Source organism: Corythoichthys intestinalis, chromosome 2 (assembly GCF_030265065.1).
Source record: "Corythoichthys intestinalis isolate RoL2023-P3 chromosome 2, ASM3026506v1, whole genome shotgun sequence".
Lineage (NCBI taxonomy): Eukaryota > Metazoa > Chordata > Actinopteri > Syngnathiformes > Syngnathidae > Corythoichthys > Corythoichthys intestinalis.
Window position 1 is genome coordinate 61,989,706 of NC_080396.1, and position 23,631 is coordinate 62,013,336.

Sequence of the window (23,631 nt, forward strand, 5' to 3'; positions counted from 1 at the left end):
CGTCTTAAAAGAATCCTCAACTTCAATGTTTTGCCGTTAACAGGGGCGGGGAGCAAGGTGAGCTCTTACCTGCCTGATGGCGGTGCTGCTTCGAGTCCAGGTTAATCAGTGTTCCACATTTAGAGCATGTTCTGGCCGAACGTAATATGTTAACCAACCGAACCGAACACCTTCGCATGTACTCTATTGTAATTATGCACTAAATGCTCGTGTGTATGTGCTTTTCCAAAACTTCTCACTAATGGGCGCGGTAGTACCGTAGAAATCAAATGGACCTAGAACCCGCCCCGAAGTGTTGGGCCAGTGAATGTGATACGTCAACGCGTCTGCCATATTGGATGTGTCAGATTTTTTTGGGTTTGGCCGCGGGCGAAGGTTTGATCTCAACATTATATATATTGATATAACAGCATAACCTGCATGTACACTTTTAGCTGGGGACGGGAAATTAATAAAACCAAACAGATTGGGTGAATGGGAGTCAGGGCTACATTCCCTTACGAATATGAACCTAATTATTTGATGGGCTAAATGATCAATACAAAATACATCTGTATTGACTGATTATACTAACTTTCATATGTATTGGTTCAGGTGATACACCGTTCGATTCAAACCTTTGTTTTCAAAACCTACTAAATAAACAGTTTGAAACCTTCCAGAATAAATGTCTGGATTTGATAGCAAATTTATATTTCAATATTTGTACATAACTCAAATTATATTAGAATACACAATAAATACAAAGTTTGTTAAAAATTGTTAATAACCTCTTAACTATCCAGGAATGCAAAAAAATAAACAATTATCTTTAGACCACTCAACATTGTTGAAAAATTAATATAACATATACCATTATAATATTTAAACATATAAATTATATATAACTGGGGAAAAAAAACTCCTACTCAGGGAATAACAAAAATAAATAAAAATTCAACCTTCCTTCAGGTAAGACACGACTGTTTTTTGTCCCCAAGCACAGCCAAACTGGAAGAAAAAAATTAAACTTTCTTTGGGCTGCTTTAAAACCACATAAATAATATGTAAATGAAAATTAGGGAGAAAGCGATAAACCTAGGTTCACTATATTTCTCACAATTTAAATAACATTAACAGCAGAAATTACATACAGGAGGACACTTCTCTCTAAGCAGCTTCCTACTCAAGTTTTGGAGGTTAGCAAATTCACGCAGTTTAAAGTTATGCTAATGCTGATACAGGTTGGACTTTCAGTAGCAAAACTAGTGGTGTGTTCCCCACCTCCACAACATTGATGTCTTTTTACATTACTTACAGTAGCTGCAGCTGGCCGGGGGGAAAAAAGCCCTTCTAATATCCCTCCTCATTGGGACTGTGAGTACGTGGGTGTGTGTGTGTGTGTGTGTGGGGGGGGGGGGTCAAGTCATCAGCCAATCAACCGTGCATTTGAGGGGAAAAAATGGCCTGGCACACTCAGCAGTGAAAAGGTAAATGTAAGTCTGAACATAATGAAAATAATTCACTTAATAATGGTAGGGTCAATTCTATCCTTAGAACATATGGGGAGACAATCTAAATTACCTATATAAGTGAAGTCATTATATAATGGAAATAAGGTTGCTTAAAATTTGGTGGGGACAATTTAAGGATCCTGAAAAGTTTGTAGTTATGTCCCTACAAACTACGCCCTTGGGTTTGACTCATACATTGTAACACTGGAGAAAATAAGTGACATTACACACGTTTATATTTTTGATTCGAAAACAATATTTGTAATTTTTAATTTGTAAATAAAAAATGTTTCTGCTTGTTTATTTGGGGGAGAAAAAAAAAATAATCACAAACGCTCCACTTTTCCACATCCAACATGTCAACCACTTTGAAGTTTAATTCCACGCTAACGGAGCTCCAAGTATACCGAGCCTATGCCTGGTGCTACCTTGGAAACACTGTCCAAAGGCTTCAACATCCTTCTTAGCACAGCATCTTATATTAAAGGTAATTATAGATAACAAAATGAGACTAGTATGTGACTTGACTTGTGCCTCATCTGTAACCCTTTACTGACACAAAATTGTCAAATAAACATATTCTCTGTCAGTATTCGTAAAATAGGAGGTTCAAATTTGAATCGGTCATCTACTCAGTACCAAAGAAAGCAACACAATCTCGAAGGTGCCACAAAAATAGTTTATTAATATAATCGTTTTCATGTCCTATATTTCAAATACTCAACTGTATATCCCTGTAAAATCTTACTCTATAAGTCCGATTGAAAACTGTGAGGAAAATAAGGCACATTAGGTCATGACTGAAATGACAGCGAGCGTGTGGTGAGATCTTTTCCCAATAATTTTCCATTTTCTGAACTATTGCAGTTAATTGTTACAAATTAAGAAAAGTTTTAGTTCCCCAGCACACAGAACCACTTGACAATGAGCATCCTTTTTGCTACTAAAGTCCTTCTACACTCAAAAGATCTAATTAGGTGCTTGAACAAACTGGGATTGACTCATGCTGTTTGACTGGTTTTCTCACAACAGACAAAGCAGATGTCTGGTACGTTAAAAATGACTTATGACTGAGGAACAATTAGACTTCTAAGACAGTATTACCCAAAAGTGTTCAGAATTAATCATATAGCTTTTGTTAGCAGTCACATTATCATGAAATAAATGATAACCATTGACATTGGCAGCCATAAATGCCTAACAGTTCGATAGTCCCATTTCTTTTGGTCCCTAAAAAAATGGGAGGCATTAATGAAGACTTCTAAATCTGAGACGTTTACCCTCCGTCTGATTTAGATGTAAATGCTCTCAAGATTAAGGTGAAAGTCTACAGTTAAACTTAAAACAAATCTTCATTTAAATTCAAATGATTTGTGGTGGTGTTCAGAACAAAATGAAATCAAACCAAACAAAATGCAACTTATTGTGACATATCAGTCAGAGGAGTAACAAAAGTAGTATAAAATTTCACAGTCCCGGTAGCTGAAACATGGTTTAAACGTGATTCTCGATTTACGCCGTTATCAATTTGCGGTTTTGAGTTTCAATCGTACAAGGTTCGCAAGGCATAAAATACATCGAGATTAGAGAACGTAAGAACTGTATGAGATCATGAAATTGGTGGACAACTTTAGCAAAATACAAGAAAGTTGTAATGATGACGATTACGAAGTCACATTTGTGCTTCTTCAATCAATATTCCATCTGTCACATTGGCTTTGTAAACAATTCCATCGTATTACACGATCACATTAAAGTCCCAACAAGCAATGTCAATTATATATTGTTGACACACGAACAGAAAAGCCACATCTGTATTTACCCCGCTCTGAGGAAATTAAGTACCGTACCTATTGAAGAGCGAATTCATTATATCGGCCTTAATGAAGACAGACTTAATGATGTGGTTATAAAATAAACTAGATGACATAATGTCTACCTTTCACCTCCCGCAGTATGCTGACAGCTTAGGAAGTCTAAAGTAAATTTTCTGACTTCAGACCTCAAATATTTGATATCTTCTGTCAGTGCAGGGTGATTTCTTCCTCATTCTCAGCAGCGGAGTCTTCGTTATTTCGCAGCAAGGGCAACTCAAGCTCTGGGCTCTTACTGTTCAGCTGCCGCAAGGATGCACTCTTATCTGAAGGAAAAGCGGAAAAAGGCGGATCACGAGAACTGACTATAGCCAAAAAAGAACAACCCCGCTAATCACTAATACAATATTGTAAAACCAATAGGAACGTTCATTGAATGTGGTGTCAGTGTTCAACTTGCATGGTGGTTAATTTTATCAAAACAAACATTTCACAGGATTCATTATGAACCTAAATTTAATGGCCTTATTTATTCAAATCTGCGTTCATTACATTTCAAATTTACTACAACTCCGCAATAATTTACTCACTTTTCGAATAATAGATTTTGAGTCCGACGTGCAATGCAATGCCGCACAGACATACGGTGAAGCCAAGCCAGTTGAGGATGCTCATTTTATCTCCCATCAGCAATGCGGCCAGAACCAGTGTGCATATTTCCTGCAGGGAAACATGATAGCAGACAGAAAGTACATATAAACTTACATTTTTGGCGGGAGTGGTGTTTCCATGTATTCCATTCCTAAAAGTATATAGTAAGTGACACATTCAATTGCACTTACAATTGTGTGAAAATTTTCCTGATTCCTTTTGTTTTCTTGCATATTTGTCACATTTAAGGGCAGCACAGTGGCAGAGTGGTGAGCAGGTCCGCCTTACAGTTATGAGATTGATGGTTCAATCCCAGCTCTGGCCTCCCTGTGTGGATTTAGCATGTTCTCCCTGTGCCTGCATGGGTTTTCTACGGGTACTCCGGTTCCCTCCCACATCCCAAAAACATGTATGGTAGGCTGACTGAACACTGCAAATTGTCCATAGGTGTGAGTGTGTGCGTCAATGGTTGTTTGTCTCTATGTGTCCTGAGACTGCGAGTTCGGATATTTAGGTTTGCCCTCCGAATGGTTACCAACTTACCACTTGTGCTAAAATTTGATGGTTTTCTATATTTTCCCACAAATGCACAGGTTAGAAACCTGAAAAAAAAAATCTATCACCATAACCATAATATACAGTATAATCATAGTCAGCAATGTCATCATTAAGTCATCAATACACAGAAGTTAATCAAAACTAATAGTTAAATATTTCATTAATATAATGCAGACCCCTGAAAAGGTAGTCCAGTCAACAATATACATTCTTTATACAGGTATTGATAATTGATAAGTCTAAACACCCTGCCTCTTACCAATTGCTAGCTGGGATAGCCTCCAGCACTCCAGTGACCCTCGTAAGGATAGGCGGTTCAGAAGATGAATGAATGAATGTCACATTTAAATGTTTTATAGACAGCAAAAAAAAAAAAAAAACCTCACAAAAGCTTGTAAAAATCAGTACCTTAAAGATCCCTGAAATGGATAAGGTGAGACTGGAAGTTCGGGAGACTAGTAGGAACTCTGAAAAGCCAAGACCAAAAGCTAGGATCCCTCCAATGCATAGTGAGAAAACGGAATACAAGAGGGGCGAGAGCTCTGTCACCCGGAATAACTTGTCAGAGTTGCTGAGGCTCAAGCCTAAACAACAAACAGAAACGATAACAGATCTGTTTAACATCCTCATAATTTACAACAAAAGAGAAGTGGAGAATTGGTGGCATCTGTCTGTGGAGAACAAATAGCTGACAAGGCTTTATCTCACCTTCATTATATAGGAAGAGAGGAAAGAGTCCAAGAAACATGAGAGGCTGGAGGTGGTACATTGCATCCACCGGGTTCTGGAGGCCTACAAAAAGATGTAATATGAACAATGTCAATTAGCAGCAGAGATGGGTTTAAAGATACTTGGTAATATCAGTTCAACAAAAAATTGGCAGTGTTCACTTTAGGCCACAGGTGTCAAACCGATTCCAGAAAGGGCCAAGTGGTGCTGGATTTTGTTCCAACCGATACCGCGCAGAGTTTAACCAATGAACTTCCTACTGAAACAAGCAGCACCTGACAAAGTTTAACTGATTACACATGTAAACGATCTGATTGGTGAAAAGGTGTCCTCTTCATTGGTTGGAAAGCAAACCTGAACTCACTTGGCCCTTTCTGGAATCGGCTCGACACCTGTGCTTTAGGCACTTCCAACAGGAATATACAAAAATAACACACATAAAGCAATGTACCATAGTTCGTTACAGTATTGCTTGAACACTGAACTCATTAAATAAGCCAAATGTCAATACTTTATATTCAATGTCTATCCAGTTGGATTTATCCATTGCATACAGTGATTTGCAGTTCACTTTGTTTAACGGTCCAGCAATAATTGAAGCCACAAGTGAATTACCGTAAATGTTGTCAATATACATAAATATGGCATAACCGTGATAATTCCTCCCATTTATTGCTTTACATCTTCCATAATGCACTGCCTTTGGTTAGGAAGTCCGCTTTATTTAGCTCTTTAATTTCATTCTTCGTCCAGACGTCAACTTTAGTCCTGTTGCATGTACTGGGTCAATGATGTGTACGACATGCATCATGTTGCTGACTGCTGCAAACTATTGGCAATTATCTGCTATTGCTGAGATTTTCAGCAAACCTCAAAATGCTCCACGTTTGTCCTTGAAACCTGCTGTCGACACTCCATCAGTATAGGCAATGATAATGTTATCACCAATTACAGTGGGGCAAATAAGTTTAGTCAACCACTAATTGTGCAAGTTCTCCCACTTGAAAATATTAAGATAGGCCTGTAATTGTCAACATGGGGAAACCTCAACCACGAGAGACAGAATTTGGGAAAAAAAAAAAACAGAAAATCACATTGTTTGATTTTTAAAGAATTTATTTGCAAATCATTGTGGAAAATAAGTATTTGGTCAATACCAAAAGTTCATCTCAATACTTTGTTAATATGTACCCATTGTTGGCAATAATGGAGGCCAAAGGTTTTCTGTAACTCTTCACAAGCTTTTCACACACTGTTGCTGGTATTTTGGCCCATTCCTTCATGCAGATCTCCTCTAGAGCAGTGATGTTTTGGGGCTGTCGTTGGGCAACATGGACTTTCAACTCCCTCCTCACCCCGTGGCGTCAAAATGATAACAAGAATGGTGAGTAAAAATCCCAGAACCACACGGGGCGACCTAGAGAATGACCTACAAAGAGCTGGGACCACAGTAACAAAGGCTACTATCAATAACACAATGCGCCGCCAGGCACTCAAATCCTGCACTGCCAGACGTGTCCCCCTGCTGAAGAAAGTACACGTCCAGACCCGTCTGCAGTTCGCTAGAGAGCATTTGGATGATCCAGATGAGGACTGGGAGAATGTGTTATGGTCAGATGAAACCAAAATAGAAGTTTTTGGTAGAAACACAGGTTCTCGTGTTTGGAGGAAAAAGAATACTGAACTGCACCATACCCACTGTGAAGCATGGGGGTGGAAACATCATGCTTTGGGGCCGTTTTTCTGCAAAGGGACCAGGACGACTGATCTGTGTAAAGGAAAGAATGAATGGGGCCATGTATCGAGAGTTTTTTAGTGAAAATCTCCTTCCATCGGCAAGGGCATTTAAGATGAGACGTGGCTGGGTCTTTCAGCATGACAATGATCCCAAACACACGGCCAGGGCAACAAAGGAGTGGCTTCGTAAGAAGCATTTTAAGGTCCTGGAGTGGCCTACCCAGTCTCCAGATCTGAACCCCAAAGAAAATCTGTGGAGGGAGTTGAAAATCTGTGTTGCCCAACGACAGCTGCAAAACATCACTGCTCTAGAGATCTGCATTGGCCAAAATACCAGCAACAGTGTGTGAAAAGCTTGTGAAGAGTTACAAAAAATTTTTGGCCTCCATTATTGCCAACAATGGGTAGATAACAAAGTATTGAGATTAACTTTTGGTATTGCCCAAATACTTATTTTCCACCATAATTTGCAAATAAATTCTTTAAAAATCAAACAATGTGATTTTCTGTTTTTTTCCCACATTCTGTCTCTCATGGTTGAGGTTTACCCACGTTGACAATTACAGGCCTCTCTAAGGCTACGTTCATACTACAGGTCTTAATGCACGAATCCGATTTTTTCGTGTTTTTCCGACTCGAGTGAGGCATTAACTTGACGGTCTGAACGTGACAAGTCGCATAGAACGGGACCATTTCAAATCCGATCTGGGTCACTTTCGTATGTGGTCTAAATCCGATCTGGGCCACATTTGTCCAGACTGTCGCGGCGGTCTGTACTGTCCAGTCCCGCAAATCGGATTTAATGCAGCAATTACGTCATCAAATAGCGAGAGAGTCGTTACCGTAGCGATGCACCTGTGCGTTATTAGCGCCTAGCTTGCAGTGAACACGGCTTTTGAGGAAGGGCTGAGCTTGACAACAGTCATAAAAAATAAAAACGGGTTGAGGATAAGCCTGAGAATGCTCAGTTTTCTCTCTGTTCCAAGTGAGCAATATTTCAACATTGCCTCCACGGCCGAGAGTCGGGACAAACTGCCCGTATGTGTGTGTGACGTGCACGGACAGTGCGTGCATGCTATCGATCCATATAAACTTTGAATATTTGCCTAAACGGGGATTATTTATGTCTGTTATTTGTGTCCACCTTTTGAAAAGCAAAATATGATATCCCTGGAATGACGGATGACGTCTGTCATTTGTTTTGATGGTTCTGCGCATGCGGGTCTTCTTGCTTAGCGCGTGTCGGACTGCAAATTAGTGCGCATGCGTAATACTTGAACGGTCTCAATGGATAAAGGCAGTCTGAACGGGCACGCCAAAAAAACGGATATGACAAAAAATCGGATTCGTGCATTAAGACCTGTAGTATGAACGTAGCCTAATATTTTCAAGTGGAAGAACTTGCACAATTAGTGGTTGACTAAATACTTATTTGCCCCACTGTAGATCTCTTTTAGGACAGTGTTAGTTGTCTGTTGAAATTCACTATTTACGGAAACTGATGAGCGATACCAGCATCCTGGATAGATGGGTAGAATCTAAATAATACATTTCAAGCACTGCATCAGTAGCACACTAATTGTATTTATTAAATGAACAACAATCAAGCACTGACCTAGCTCCGCTTTCTGCATCAGCACCTGAGTAAGGGTCCAGCGGATCCCGCCAATGAAGGATGCCAGCAGCACCATGAGGAAGCCCTCAAGGTTGAACTGGGTTGATTGGAAGGTAAACATGAACAAGCCACTAGCAATCAGCAGCACCACCAGGATCAGGAATGGGTTCTGAATGAAAGAGATGCCGAGTAATTCAATAATATATTTAACACATTTAAAAAAAAAAAAAAGCCTATTTCATATCGTCTTGAGTCTTTTCACCGAGGGGTGGGTCCCAAAATAGAGACTTATATTCTTCTATTTTCACAGCGCTGCCGCACTGATATCACCAGTGCATCCAATAGAAGAGGGGCAGGCATACTGATATCTGTGCTATCAGGCTTTTTCGGTGGGCAGATACACACAATTCACGGCCGACGAAACCTTGATAATTGCGCTTTTTTGAACAATTCACGGCCAACGAAACCTTGATAATTGCGCTTTTTTGAAGTTTCGCAAGCTCTGGGACACTCGAAAAGTGGCTATCACACTTCTCCTTGCTAAGCTAAATGATACCTCGATGTGCGTTAGTGTGCAAATGCAGTTCATGAATTAAAAAAACTATTCACCTTCTTACGGAAATTAGTAAAACTCTTTCCACTGCTATTATTAATGCCCCCTACTCCTTAAAATAGGAAAAGTCACTGCTCTCTTGTGCAACAACGAATAATAAATGCATTGGTGGTTGGGACTCTCGTAAATATGGTTGCTGGAGTCCACTTGCTTTTCACTTCCTGACAGCGTCTATGTCAGCCTACGTGGCTCCTGCCATTTTGCGCTTGCTGCAGGCCGCCTTTCAAACTGGGCTGACGCTAGTGTGAGACAGCCTTTAGCCCTTTTTTGACAAACATTTCACAAACAATATTGAAATGATCACAATGTCAAACAGGAAAGACCTGACAGTAACCACTCTGAATGAGTGCGCCAGCTCAATCTGCATGTCTAAAAGCAGCAGAATAGGAATGATTCAGCACACGGCCTTATGTCGGAAAAAGACACATTCCGTGTAAATTGCTGGTCACATTATATGTTACGGTGTTTATGTACATTTGTGGTCAAAAGTTTACATACACTTGTGAAGAACATAATGTCATGGCTCTCTTGAGTTTCCAGTTATTTCTACAACTCTGATTTTTCTCTGATAGAGTGATTGGAACAGATACTTCTTTGTCACAAAAAACATTCATGAAGTTTGGTTCTTTTATGACTTTATTATGGGTGAACAGAAAAAAGTGATCAAATCTGCTGGGTCAAAAATATACATACAGCAGCGCTAATATTTGGTAACATGTCCCTTGGCCATTTTCACTTCAATTAGGCGCTTTTGGTAACCATCCACAAGCTTCTGGCAAGCTTCTGGTTGAATCTTTGACCACTCCTCTTGACAGAATTGGTGCAGTTCAGTTAAATTTGATGGCTTTCTGACATGGACTTGTTTCTTCAGCATTGTCCACAATTTCTCAATAGGGTTTAAGTCAGGACTTTGGGAAGGCCATTCGAAAACCTTAATTCTAGCCTGATTTAGCCGTTCCATTACCACTTTTGATGTGTGTCTGGGGTCATTGTCCTGTTGGAACAACCAACTGCCCCCAGGACCCAATCTTCGGGCTGATGACGTTAGGTTATCTTGAAGAATTTATAGGGTAATCCTCCTTCTTCATTATCCCATTTACTCTCTGTAAAGCACCAGTTCCATTGGCAGCAAAACAGCCCCACAGCATAATACTACCACCACCGTGCTTGACAGTAGGCATGGTGTACTTGGGGTTAAAGGCCTCACCTTTTCTCCTCCAAACATATTGCTGGGCATTGTGGCCAAACAGCTCGATTTTTGTTTCGTCTGACCACAGAACTTTCCTCCAGAAGGTCTTATCTTTGTCCATGTAATCAGCAGCAAACTTCAGTCGAGCCTTAAGGTGCCACTTTTGGAGCAAGGGCTTCCGTCTTGCACGGCAGCCTCTCAGTCCATGGAGATGCAAAACACGCTTGACTGTGGACACTGACACCTGTGTTCCAGCAGCTTCTAATTCTTGGCAGATCTGCTTTTTGGTGAGTCTCGGTTGAATCTTCACCCTCCTGACCAATTTTCTCTCAGCAGCAGGTGATAGCTTGCGTTTTCTTCCTGATCGTGGCAGTGACAAAACAGTGCCTTGCACTTTATACTTACAAACAATTGTTTGCACTGTTGCTCTTGGGACCTACAGCTGCTTTGAAATGGCTCCAAGTGACTTTCCTGACTTGTTCAAGTCAATGATTCGCTTTTTCAGATCCATGTATGTATATTTTTGACCCAGCAGATTTGATCACTTTTTCTGTTAACCCATAATAAAGTCAGAAAAGAACCAAACTTCATGAATGTTTTTTGTGACAAAGAAGTATCTGTTCCAATCACTCTATCAGAGAAAAATCAGAGTTGTAGAAATAACTGGAGAAATAACTTTTGACCACAACTGTATGTTAGTGGTTTAAGTTGAAAAAACAACTTTTTTACACAACTTTTTGTACACTCACCGGTTCTTCCAGTTTTAAAACCAGAGAGAAAAAGAGGATAAAGAGTACTGCAGAGGACTTGGTCATGGTGTACCTTGGAAAAAGACAGAATACAATAAACAGAAGGATAACGATAAAACCAATGTAATAAGGACATGTTCATGTTGTTTACTTACAAACTAATGGTGATGAAAAGAAAGCTCCAGTTGGAGAGTCCAATGTCCAGTGTTGTTGCCAAGGCTGGAGGAAATAGATGTTTATTAAACCTGATGTCCCACTATTAATACTTTCATTTGTCTAGTAGTGACCACACCTAATAAGTCTCACCTGTGGGAGCCACTTTGTGGAGGTATTCTGTCCAGGTCAGAATCACACGATTCTTCCCTGTCCAGCACTGCATGGCGCGCCGGGTCAGCGCTGACAGGCAGAAGGTGAGAGCCAGGTGGACTAACGTCATGAAAAGCGGATAGTGGAAGCCCTGGAAGTGTTTTACATATACAAGATCATGAGGTAAAGCGAACATCAATCAACCTTATAATGCTGTTTTCTTGGTAATTGAAAGAAATGGAAACTTTAAAACTTTTAAAATTTACAGAACTTCACTCATCCACCGCCATTGAAGGGAAGAGGTGTCCAATCTTTTTTTGAGTGGGAGTTCAGTTGAAATGGGTTTGACTTTGACATCTCTCGCCGTTAATGGCTGCTAAAGAGTTCTTGGGAGTTTTCAATTGCTTATAGAAATAGTTGCATTACTGTAGTTCACGCCACACATGACGTGATTACATGATCAGCTATGCTGGACAAAGAGCGAAGTGCATCAGCCAGCCTTCACTGCCTGAAACACTATCATGCAGAAACAACCACCTCCCAATTTAAGTGTGACACCCTTGTTATCGTGTGAACGCCAAAAGATAAGCAGAGCTGCATAGAGTATTGTCTGACTAAAAGATAGCACTCATCCACCGCCATTGAAGGGAAGAGGTGTCCAATCTTTTTTTGAGTGGGAGTTCAGTTGAAATGGGTTTGACTTTGACATCTCTCGCCGTTAATGGCTGCTAAAGAGTTCTTGGGAGTTTTCAATTGCTTATAGAAATAGTTGCATTACTGTAGTTCACGCCACACATGACGTGATTACATGATCAGCTATGCTGGACAAAGAGCGAAGTGCATCAGCCAGCCTTCACTGCCTGAAACACTATCATGCAGAAACAACCACCTCCCAATTTAAGTGTGACACCCTTGTTATCGTGTGAACGCCAAAAGATAAGCAGAGCTGCATAGAGTATTGTCTGACTAAAAGATAGCCATTAGGTCCTGGTAAGATGCCCTCAATAGTAAATGAAATTTAAATCACTTGAAGTGCACTCAAATTTTTTCCCCCGGCTTCTAGATCTGCTCCTACCCGAAGACGTTACTGCAGTCAGAGGGAACAGGCTAATTTCAGCATGACAATGATTGTGGTGTGTCAAGTGTGCTATTTAGAGCTGTCCCGATCACATTTTATATTTTGCACCAGAGCTGGAGTCACGGATCTACCCGATTTTGAGGATCTGACGATGCCGAGTAACAATCCGACAACTCGGCAATTTATCAGTTTATTTAATATTTATGACAAAACATATTATTTTGGAGTTTCTTTTCACAATGTCCTTGTCCATCTTGATTATTCTGTTGCTGAATAGTCATTAAATCTTTTTACACCTGATTCCAATCTTTCAAAAATCAAAAAATGTTGTACGAACTCCGAGGCTCGAGAACTTGTTTGAAAGGTGAAGATTCCTAAACCCCTTGGGAGGGTGCGTTCCTGGCAGCAGTGAGCATTTTGTGGCAAATTCTGGAGGCATCCTGTAGCAGAGGTGCCGGCATCGTCCGTAGCATTCTGTTCGGTGAACGTAACGGCCGATGAAGACTTGATAAATGCACTTTCTTGAAAGTACACTCAAAAATGGGTCTCACGCTTCTAGTTGCTAAGCTAACCGAGCTCTCGATGTACTTTTGTGTGGAACTGTAGTTTACAACAACAACAACAACATACTATTCTGTTCTCGGCGAAACTAGTATAGCTCTTTACAAGGCTATTACAATCTATTGTACTCCTTAAAATAAAATTTGTTGTATTCTTGTGCAACAAGTGGAATCGATTATGAGCCAGATGAGCATGCAGAGTCCTAGCTGTGATGAAGCCGAGCGACATTGCTCTTGGCCGGATTAAACGGCGACTGGTAGAGTGGGTGTGGAAGTTGCGGAAAAAATGTGACAAAAAGACAAGGTGGTCACGCGATAAAATTATTGTACTAAACCACAGCAAATGCAAATGTATGCATTTAAATACTTTATCTGTATACTGATCGCTTGGTTAAAGTGAATCTTGAAACTCTCACACACGGGCTCAAATACACTGTACTCGATGTGACGCGGTACATCAATGGAAAGCAACTTCAGAACGAGCGAGTAGCAGCGATGAAACAATTTTCCATCATTTAATATTTTATGTATTTCTTTTATATACCTCAAAATACTTCTAAACCGCGGACATGTTGGCTGTATATATTTAAAAAAATAAATAAATACATCACAATTCCCCCACCCTCGATTACAATCTTCTATAAAAGGTGTGCTCGGGCCAGATTTATGATCATATGATCGGATCACTGACATCCCTAATCATTATACCTCTGGATTATTTTGTTGTTGTAGCACTTACAGTACCTCATTCACTGCTATTGAAAGTGATGAATGTTAAATTGATTTGAATTGGCAACACTGGCATTGTGTGATAATGTTTCACTGCAAGTAAGGCAAAGCAGCGAACATGCCTTCTTGTGCCTTGAGGCGCATTCTTACACATCTGTGCAAATTAGTTAACTGTACAGAATGCAAATATTACTACATACATTTTTAAATACCTGACAGTCCTGTGCTTTAAGGGATCGTAGATATTTGTTTCCACATGTTTGTTCATTTTACTTGGTACATTCCTTTCTATATCATTTTGTCTTTCTAATATGAGCCACTTCATGGGCTAACATGGTGGCCTGCCTATTCGCATGGAAAGAACAAAAAGTGGTTGCGTCGAGATTTCAAGGCAGATCTTCTCGACATCTGTCCAGGCAAGCCAGCTTTTTATTATTCTTTCCTAAATAAATGCATTTATCTTAGGTGATTATCGCTTTCTTTTTGTTCCTGAATTCTGTCATCATCTCCTGTTCATTAAGAGAATAAAAGAACCCATAGAAAGAGAAAATTGACCTTTTCCTTCTTCAAGATGCAAACATAGTGTGTACCTGTATACTCTTGTGTATCACATTCTGCTCGTCTGTCAGTCAGAGCCAGGCCGTCTACTTTCTGTGTCTTCTACTCTCTTCTTCCTTTCTACTCTTGAACTCTCTGAAAACCAGTATCCTCATCAGTAGCGATTTCACCACAGCAGATCTTTTTTTTCTTCACGCTGTCATTCTTTAAGCTGCCACATATCCTTCACAAACTAATCTTTGAGCCGGCACAACAAACATTCTTCTTGAATAAAGCAACAATTCGAATAAGGTGAGTATTGTGTTATTCCGTATGCCTACCAATATTGTCATTTATCCAGGTCAGTTGCTGTTCAGTGTTTGCAGGAAGCTGGAACCTACCATCAGTTGACTTTGTGTGAAACACCCTTGACTAGTAGCCATTCAATCATACCATTTGTTTACTGATCCAACACTACCTGCACATAAATCAAGCAAGAAAATCCCTACAGCAGTCAGTGATGCTATGTAACTGTTGCACTTACCTTCATTAGCCATTTGTTATAGAAGGTGATGCCTATGGAGAAGACATAATAGAGGAGAACCAGTCCCACATTCCGGAGTGTCCTGCAGAGAAACTGGACCGGAAAAGCCATACACAGACTTCAAGTGTCATCTGCAGAGTGTACTTAATCCCCCGTTATAGACACCTGTTGTGGATTCGGAGACGAAAATAAGGCTAGGAGCGTTTAAACAGTCTAATTGAGTGAGTTACCCATCCAACTTCCTAGCTTTAGCCAACATCATAGCTATTGTTATGCATATGCAATCGATTTCATCGAGAGGCGAAACTGGGACTTCATCGCCACTCTGGCGCTGACTTCAACAGACTGTTGATGTTTTAAAAATCTATTGACTAATGCGAGCATGAACTCAATAGATCCTTGCACATCATCGTATGGCTTCTCTAGAACAAATAGCATGCATTTAACGTCAGACACACAAATACAGACCTTTTACATGTGTTGAATTGTCATTAAAAGTGATTTAAGTCCACGTGCGTTGAACTGCGGAAAATATCTAAAGCTTTCAATCGTGTTACAATATTAAGCATAAATTCTAACATTTAACGACAGTGTGCTCCTGACTTGGTACACGTCAGTAACGCGCCACGGGAAGTGAACAGAGTGTAAACAAACGCACCATAAATGCACCACCTGGGGGCAGTGTTTCCAAAATCCTGACAATTTCTGCCAAGAGTCACTTCCTGGTCGACGACAAGAAGCCGGAAACAGACGTCAACAACGGGCTGTTTTGGTTCCACGACAAATTTTGAAGTAAGACTTTATTTCTTCGCTTAAAACTGTATTAAAACACTTTACGCGTTTCAGATATTTTCTTCTTTTGAATTTAAGACACTCTAAAAATGCGTTTCAACTAAGATGGAAACAGCCGTATGGTTTTACCGAGTTCTACCGAAACATTAAACGCATCACTCCAGCTGCACTAACAAGGACAGTACAGCATATTAATTATTAAAATAGTTTCTTTGAAAATCGTATAATTAACCCTTTGTAGCACAAGTGACTATTTTTGGCAATAAGAAAAATAACAGTCCTGGTGTCCACAAATGTATATGGCGGAAAACACAGACAAGACTGAATAAGTTGCTGCTCTTGCACTCCTCTCTAAAAGAAACTGCTATATTTTAACTAGGGCTGTCAAACGATTAAAATTTTTAATCGAGTTAATTACAGCTTAAAAATTAATTAATCGTAATTAATCGCAATTCAAACCATGTATAAAATATGCCATATTTTTCTGTAAATTAAATATATATTCTGTAAAATAATTTGTTGGAATGGAAAGATAAGACACAAGATGGATATATACATTCAACATACGGTACATAAGGACTGTAGTGGGCATTTCATTCTACTGTCATTTAAATCTGTCTATGCTGTCCTCACTCCGAAGCGTCTACTTTTTCCAAAGCTAGACAGCTAGTGAACAACGCCTTAATAATCAGACTTCTTCCTTTTTTATCTGATTTATTAATAAAATGGCCTCAAACCACTGTCCTCTTTAGACCGTAGTGAAACTATAAGAAAAAAAAGTACACAAGCATTGCATTAGCAACAACGTTAGCTTAGCACGCTATACAGGTTCACTAAACATAAACAAAAAGCATCTCATGCAAAAAATATAACATTTCGCATACTAACATAATATGTACATTCTTTACAACAATCATACTTACGGACAAATCTTGTCCAAGGATCATATAACACACAACATTACAACGTATGCGTCAGCCCGAGACGTCGTGCAGCCATATTGAACTGGCAAGAAAGCAATAAACCATGTCGCAAAGCGACCACATGAGTTCGCTTTTAGACAGCACAAAAAACCTTGCTGTAAAACTTACCAAAAGGCAGAATATTGTCTGAGCGGGACATGTGCGTTAATTGCGTCAAATATTTTAACATGATTAATTAAAAAAATTAATTACCGCGCGTTAACGCGATAATTTTGACAGCCCTAATTTTAACCCAAAACAACTGTTGTGTTTGATAGAACAATATATCTATATGTGCTTATATATACGCAGTACATATACATATATAGCAGATTCATGGCGCATTAAGCCCCCAAACTATTTTAAATTTGTCCGTTTTACCCTGACAACCCCCGTTTACAGACGTCGCGCAACCATTTTTGTTTCAACCCATCCATAAAACGAAGGTAATTAATTATATTTATTATTCAAAATGTCTGTTGTATTTAGCTTAGAATCTTTACTTGATGTCTCATATTTTAAAAAAAAACGACTTAAAAAAAATTTCACTCAAATATTTTAAACTTTTAAACAAATTATGTCACAATGAAAAAAAATGGTGTCTGTAAAAAAGTCACGGATATCTACCTCATAACTATCGCTTAATTGTATTTTTTGTTACTGTCGCATTTTCTCCGATATGTTAGATGATAAATTATCAATCCAAACAAAGAAAAATTGGGGGGGGGGGGGCGATAAAAAGGGTAAATATATAAAAAAGAAAATCTCGACAGCGACCCTTGTTATATTACCATGTTTCACCCATAAAATCCCCCCAAAATCCAGCTGTCTTGACACTCAGTGATACATGTTACATGGAGTTTCTGGATCGAAACAAGGTATTGTGCCTTGCAAAAGTATTCGGCCCCCTTGAACCTTGCAACCTTTCGCCACATTTCAGGCTTCAAACATAAAGATATAAAATTAAAATTTTTTGTCAAGAATCAACAACAAGTGGGACACAATCGTGAAGTGGAACAAAATTTATTGGATAATTTAAACTTTTTTAACAAATAAAAAACTGAAAAGTGGGGCGTGCAATATTATTCAGCCACCTTGCGTTAATACTTTGTAGCGCCACCTTTTGCCCCAATTACAGCTGCAAGTCGCTTGGGGTATGTTCCTATCAGTTTTGCACATCGAGAGACTGACATTATTGCCCATTCTTCCTTGCAAAACAGCTCGAGCTCAGTGAAGTTGGATGGAGAGTGTTTGTGAACAGCAGTCTTCAGCTCTTTCCACAGATTCTCGATTGGATTCAGGTCTGGACTTTGACTTGGCCATTCTAACACCTGGATACGTTTATTTTTGAACCATTCCATTGTAGATTTGGCTTTATGTTTTGGATCATTGTCCTGTTGGAAGATAAATCTCCGTGCCAGTCTCAGGTCTTGTGCAGATACCAACAGGTTTTCTTCCAGAATGTTCTTGTATTTGGCTGCATCCATCTTCCCGTCAATTTTAACCATCATCCCTGTCCCTGCTGAAGAAAAGCAGGCCCAAACCATGATGCTGCCACCACCATGTTTGACAGTGGGGATGGTGTGTTCAGGGTGATGAGCTGTGTTGCTTTTACGCCAAACATATCGTTTTGCATTGTGGCCAAAAAGTTCAATTTTGGTTTCATCTGACCAGAGCACCTTCTTCCACATGTTTGGTGTGTCTCCCAGGTGGCTTGTGGCAAACTTTAAACGAGACTTTTATGGATATCTTTGAGGAATGGCTTTCTTCTTGCCACTCTTCCATAAAGGCCAGATTTGTGCAGTGTACGACTGATTGTTGTCCTATGGACAGACTCTCCCACCTCAGCTGTAGATCTCTGCAGTTCATCCAGAGTGATCATGGGCCTCTTGGCTGCATCTCTGATCAGTTTTCTCCTTGTTTGAGAAGAAAGTTTGGAAGGACGGCCGGGTCTTGGTAGATTTGCAGTGGTCTGATGCTCCTTCCATTTCAATATGATGGCTTGCACAGTGCTCCTTGAGATGTTTAAAGCTTGGAAAATCTTTTTGTATCCAAATCCGGCTTTAAACTTCTCCACAACAGTATCTCGGACCTGCCTGGTGTGTTCCTTGGTTTTCATAATGCTCTCTGCACTTTAAACAGAACCCTGAGACTATCACAGAGCAGGTGCATTTATACGGAGACTTGATTACACACAGGTGGATTCTATTTATCATCATCGGTCATTTAGGACAACATTGGATCATTCAGAGATCCTCACTGAACTTCTGGAGTGAGTTTGCTGCACTGAAAGTAAAGGGGCCGAATAATATTGCACGCCCCACTTTTCAGTTTTTTATTTGTTAAAAAAGTTTAAATTATCCAATAAATGTTGTTCCACTTCACGATTGTGTCCCACTTGTTGTTGATTCTTGACAAAAAAATTAAATTTCATATCTTTATGTTTGAAGCCTGAAATGTGGCGAAAGGTTGCAAGATTCAAGGGGGCCGAATACTTTTGCAAGGCACTGTAAGTACGCGACAATATCTCGTTAAAGTCATGGCGTCTGTAATTCTGCTCTCACGTGCTCTCACCTCTAGATAGGGTTTTGCTGTTTAAAAAACATTTAAAAAAGAAAACCCTCCTGTTCAAAATTTTTGTTCCCCCAGAAAATTGTGATCTTAAGCTTTCCAATGATGTATCACACATGCATATCGGACAATTTTGAAAGTTGGCCAAATTTGGGGTCTCAGAGCGGAACTTCAAGTCACCTGAGTGTTTTCCGCCATATAGCAAAGGGGAAAAGCAACATAAATATCTACTCAAGTAAAAAGTAAGGTTACATTGAGGAAATTTTACTTAGGAAAAGGAAAAATACTGGTGTTAAAATCTTCCGTGCTACTTATCCTCATGGCGGTTGTGGGGGTGCTGCAGCACATCCCAGCTAACTATGAGTAGTAGGCGGGTACACCCAGAATGGCGTACTGCAAGGAACACGTCGCTTCCGCTCATTAATATTTATGACGTTAGCTACTGTTGCTGAGTGGGGGACAAACGGGAGCTTGTCCCCAATAGTAAATGAATGGAAATTGTGTACAAATGAGATGTTTACAGAGCTAAACCTACCAATTCACTCAAAAAATGACGTCCCTGGTGTCAAATTCACTGGCAAAGATGTGTAAGAACATAAAAATGTTCAGTTAAAAAGATGGCTTGAGTGTTGAGGGCTGAAAAAGACGGAAAAAAACGAGCCGACCTAAGCATAGGCTTAGCTTTTTTATCGACACCTTTTTCTTACGCGACTGACAATGACATTCTCCTGTTTCAACAAGCTACCCTTTACCACCAGCCGTATCCTCTGGTTGTCGTACATCTCTGACCGTTCATGGGGATAATTTATATTGTTAGTTTTGTGGAGCGATCGCAAATGCTACTCAGTGACAGCCAACGAACACTTTTAATTTTTTCATTGATACCAAATCTTAATTCTATAATTTATTTACACTTTCCCCTTACTAAAGTTTTTTTTTTTTTTTTACAACAGAAAAGGTAGTCAGATACCATTTTAATTGTTTTCAGGTCATTCATTGTCAGACAGAAGCAGCACGGCACAACGTCACGCTAAAAAAATAAGTTAAAAATATCAAAATGGCTTACCTCTTTGTCCTCTGAAAGACCATGCCAACCCAACTAAATGTTTACTGCGTATGAAATGTGAATGGATTCACCGAGCTGCCGTTAAAAGGCCGTGCAAGTTGATTCATTCTTCACATTTTTTCCTCGTGAGTTTTTGGTTTCAGGAAACGTCTGAAGAAAACATCCTTCATATGTCATAATGTCTAGAGTCGTTTCTACAAGTTCCAAAAAAGCAATGTGTGATCGGCATGTTCGTTTTTGAAAGATTTCCAGAGAAAAGTAGCAGAATTAACATGGTTTCTATGCGAGGGCGGGTCTGTAATGTCCCACTTCTGCTTTACTTCCACTTTAAGATGCGACGTCACGGTCTAAAAATAGCATGCGTGCGGTACGCCATTGGTTGGCAGCCAATCGCAAACAACGAAACAACCACAGGCTTTATGTGGGTCATTATAGACAAGTTTCCGAGGTAAATGTAATATAATTTGTAATTTCACCTCATTTTCGTCACTCAAGTGGCCGGCGTATCTATCTATACCTCACGTCAGCACAGGCTGACAGGTTGTAATAATTTTGTCTACGAATGATCAACGAAGTGATAAGAACAATCATCCAATCTCATCTATGTCTCATCTAGGTCGTGCTGAATCCATTTTTGAATATTCAGTGGGTTCCTCTGGCTTTATTTCGCAGTTCTAACGTTTTCACCACACTGCTAACTACAACTGCAACTCATGGATGTTTTTTTCTAAACTGGAAGTTGGAGGCAGACATTGTCCAAGATGGTGCCGCCCATATTTCGCTCAGGAAACTTGTCTGTAATGCATTAAAAGTCAGTAAATTGATTTTTCAAAATTCAGGCCTTAAAAAGCAGTACACTAAATGTTTGAGGCAGTGAAAGTTATTCAAATTTGATGGTTAAATGTTTTGTTTTTTTTTTTGACATTTTTTGAGTTGTCTGATGTTATCTGGTAGCCGGGGTAAGAGAACATAAGATTATTACAGGCAGAATAAGAGAGCCGATACTATCGGCTACCCGATAATATCAGCTGATAAAGGCATTTTAAAATAATATTGAATAATATCAACATCATTCTTTCATTATCAACTTTGGGGCAATATGCATGTTGCCCTTTGTATAAGGGCTGGTCACAGCTTAGCAAAGCAGTTATGCTCATTGACGATTAAATGTCTCCAAACTAAGATGCTTGGGAACAATAGATGATTGAAAAATAATGAACTATAAACTCATTACATACATCATTCACGATACTGAAGCTATGTGCCTTTGTTGTTATTTTGAGGCCTAAGCACTGTGTGAAACAAATGTGATATGGTGGTGCCTTATTGGCACTTGAACTTGATCCAAAAAACTGATGTTGGCACTATTTTGATTTCAACAATAAGTATAGTGGTGCAATATAGGCACTTTTTCCATAAAGTTTCTTATTTTTAACAGAATGCTTATTGGAAAAACTTGAAGTTGTTACAGTTATCATTGTTTCCTGTGAGGAATCACAATACAATTAGCCATATTATGTCAAGTCCACGACCCCATATATCGGTAGCGGTTTGATATCAGTATTGGATTTTTGGAGTTGGACACAATCGGTTACCGGTTAAAAAGTCATTATCGGACAAGTCTATTTGCAATTTATGTGTGTGAAACTATCTGCTGTTGGGCATGGCCATTAAATTAGTGTATATTGACATTAAAAAGCATTAAATGAGATTAGCTGATACCTTTAGAAACCCTGAACCATTCAGGAGGAAACTGGAGTACCCGGAGAAAATATGGGGAGAACATGCAAATTACACACAGGAAGGCCAAAGCCTAGGATTGAACCCTGGATCTCAGAACTGTGGAGCAGATGTGTGAACCTTAGTTTTTTTTTTTTTTTTTTATGTTTATTTTTGGGTTACACCTAAATTGATAAATTTGTAAAATGTTATTAAAAGCAAAATTAATACAGTTAAATGAATAAAAACAGATGCACTGTAGTTATTGTTGTTATCGTTGTAATACTTTATTTAAATGAGTGCCCTATAAAGGTTTAATAACTTTGTTTTTGCAAAAGAATGGCAGATGAAGAGGATGAAACTGGCTTCGAGGAGGAGTTGGATGAGAGCTGCAGTGGAGTGGACGTGTGCCACGGCCGGAGAAAGAGGCTCTTCTCCAAGGAGCTACGCTGTATGATGTACGGCTTCGGTGACGACCAGAACCCATACACTGAATCGGTGGATATCTTGGAAGATCTGGTGATTGAGTTCATCACAGAAATGACCCACAAAGCCATGTCCATCGGGCGCCAGGGTCGCGTTCAGGTGGAAGACATCGTCTTCCTTATTCGAAAGGATCCCAGAAAATTCGCCAGAGTCAAAGACCTGCTGACCATGAATGAGGAGCTCAAGAGGGCCCGCAAAGCTTTTGACGAAGCTAACTATGGCTCATAAACTGCAGCTGAGACGATTTAATAAAATGACTTTGGTAAACCCTGGATTGGTCGACCATCACATTCATATGTCATTTTCAGAACCTAAGGATCAATTAAACCTGCATGTTTTTGTACTATTCATTATTTACTGATTTGTGCACACCATCTGTTAGACAACACCATCCATACCTTACCTTTTAAGCAGGTGTTATACTCCCAAGAACCATTTTAAATAAACATATGCTTTAAAATAACCATACATGTCTTTTTTTGCATCAGGTTGAGTGTTTTTTTTTAACTTGTAAACTGACGTGACAGATGTGCACTACACAAAAAACATGGTTGTAATTGAAATGACCTGCTGTGATTTTTACAGGCTGAAAGCCTGTCAAGGCACCACTCAAGTAGTTGTCCTTGTGGAATCTAACTTTGAAGTCCTACTCCTCTGTCATTTGTGAATCAATCATCTTGAATAGTGGCAGCTTTGTAGCGTGGGCCAGTATCTATCGATCCTAGGAGCCTAATTTTGGATTTATGTGTATTAGGGTTGATTAAATGGTGACTTATTGGTGCCTTTGTTGCCCGTAGGTTACAAATTAGCCAGTAGAGGGCATGCTTGCACAGCCTGTATCATGCTGGAAGCACACTTGGGAATGTTAAAGTGAGTTTTCCCAAATTTAGCAACCTCTTCAACTCCCTCTAGGGCAGTGGTTCTTAACCTTGCTAAAGGTACCGAACCCCACGTGTTTCACATGTGCATTCACCGAACACTTCAGAATTCATAACGAAGATTTAAAAAAAAAAAAATTCTAAACATGATAAATGTAACCTAGAAAGCTAATAACTAAGCGAATTCGTCTTCATATTTGGTCTGTTGTACTGTCGCATACTCAGTGCGAGTCAGCCTTCCACTGAGCAAACCAG

At 39.5% G+C, this 23,631-nt stretch overlaps 3 protein-coding genes across 14 annotated transcripts in view; 1 reads left to right on the forward strand and 2 right to left on the reverse strand.

Annotated features, from left to right (window-relative positions):
* LOC130908562 (collagen alpha-1(XX) chain) overlaps positions 1–238 on the reverse strand; it is a 93,518-nt gene extending 93,280 nt beyond the window's left edge. For all 5 annotated transcript variants that reach the window (XM_057824153.1, XM_057824143.1, XM_057824134.1 and 2 more), the window contains exon 1: positions 70–238. In XM_057824153.1, the coding sequence (XP_057680136.1) occupies positions 70–178 (109 nt within the window). In that variant the 5' untranslated portion in view covers positions 179–238. The remainder of the gene's footprint in view (positions 1–69) is intronic.
* Positions 239–2,162: 1,924 nt separating this feature from the next.
* On the reverse strand, positions 2,163–15,557 carry slc35c2 (solute carrier family 35 member C2). Of its 7 annotated transcripts, none has more exons than XM_057824189.1 (12): positions 15,371–15,557; positions 14,903–14,995; positions 14,700–14,836; positions 14,412–14,514; positions 11,455–11,605; positions 11,304–11,367; positions 11,149–11,221; positions 8,598–8,766; positions 5,225–5,308; positions 4,925–5,100; positions 3,898–4,027; positions 2,163–3,633 (listed from the first exon to the last, which is right to left on the reverse strand). In XM_057824189.1, the coding sequence occupies exons 5-12, from the start codon at positions 11,582–11,584 to the stop codon at positions 3,518–3,520; spliced, it is 942 nt and encodes a 313-aa protein (XP_057680172.1). In that variant the 5' UTR covers positions 11,585–11,605; positions 14,412–14,514; positions 14,700–14,836; positions 14,903–14,995; positions 15,371–15,557; the 3' UTR covers positions 2,163–3,517. The 7 variants fall into 7 exon arrangements, with proteins under 7 accessions (XP_057680172.1, XP_057680209.1, XP_057680190.1 ...); XM_057824226.1 differs by having other exon boundaries at positions 14,412–14,616; XM_057824207.1 differs by lacking the exon at positions 14,700–14,836.
* On the forward strand, positions 14,976–22,961 carry taf13 (TATA-box binding protein associated factor 13). 2 transcript variants are annotated; one of them, XM_057824258.1, is made up of 2 exons: positions 14,976–15,123; positions 22,351–22,961. In XM_057824258.1, the coding sequence occupies exon 2, from the start codon at positions 22,352–22,354 to the stop codon at positions 22,724–22,726; it is 375 nt and encodes a 124-aa protein (XP_057680241.1). In that variant the 5' UTR covers positions 14,976–15,123; position 22,351; the 3' UTR covers positions 22,727–22,961. The 2 variants fall into 2 exon arrangements, with proteins under 2 accessions (XP_057680241.1, XP_057680231.1); XM_057824248.1 differs by lacking the exon at positions 14,976–15,123 and adding an exon at positions 15,534–15,694.
* Positions 22,962–23,631: the final 670 nt, after the last annotated feature.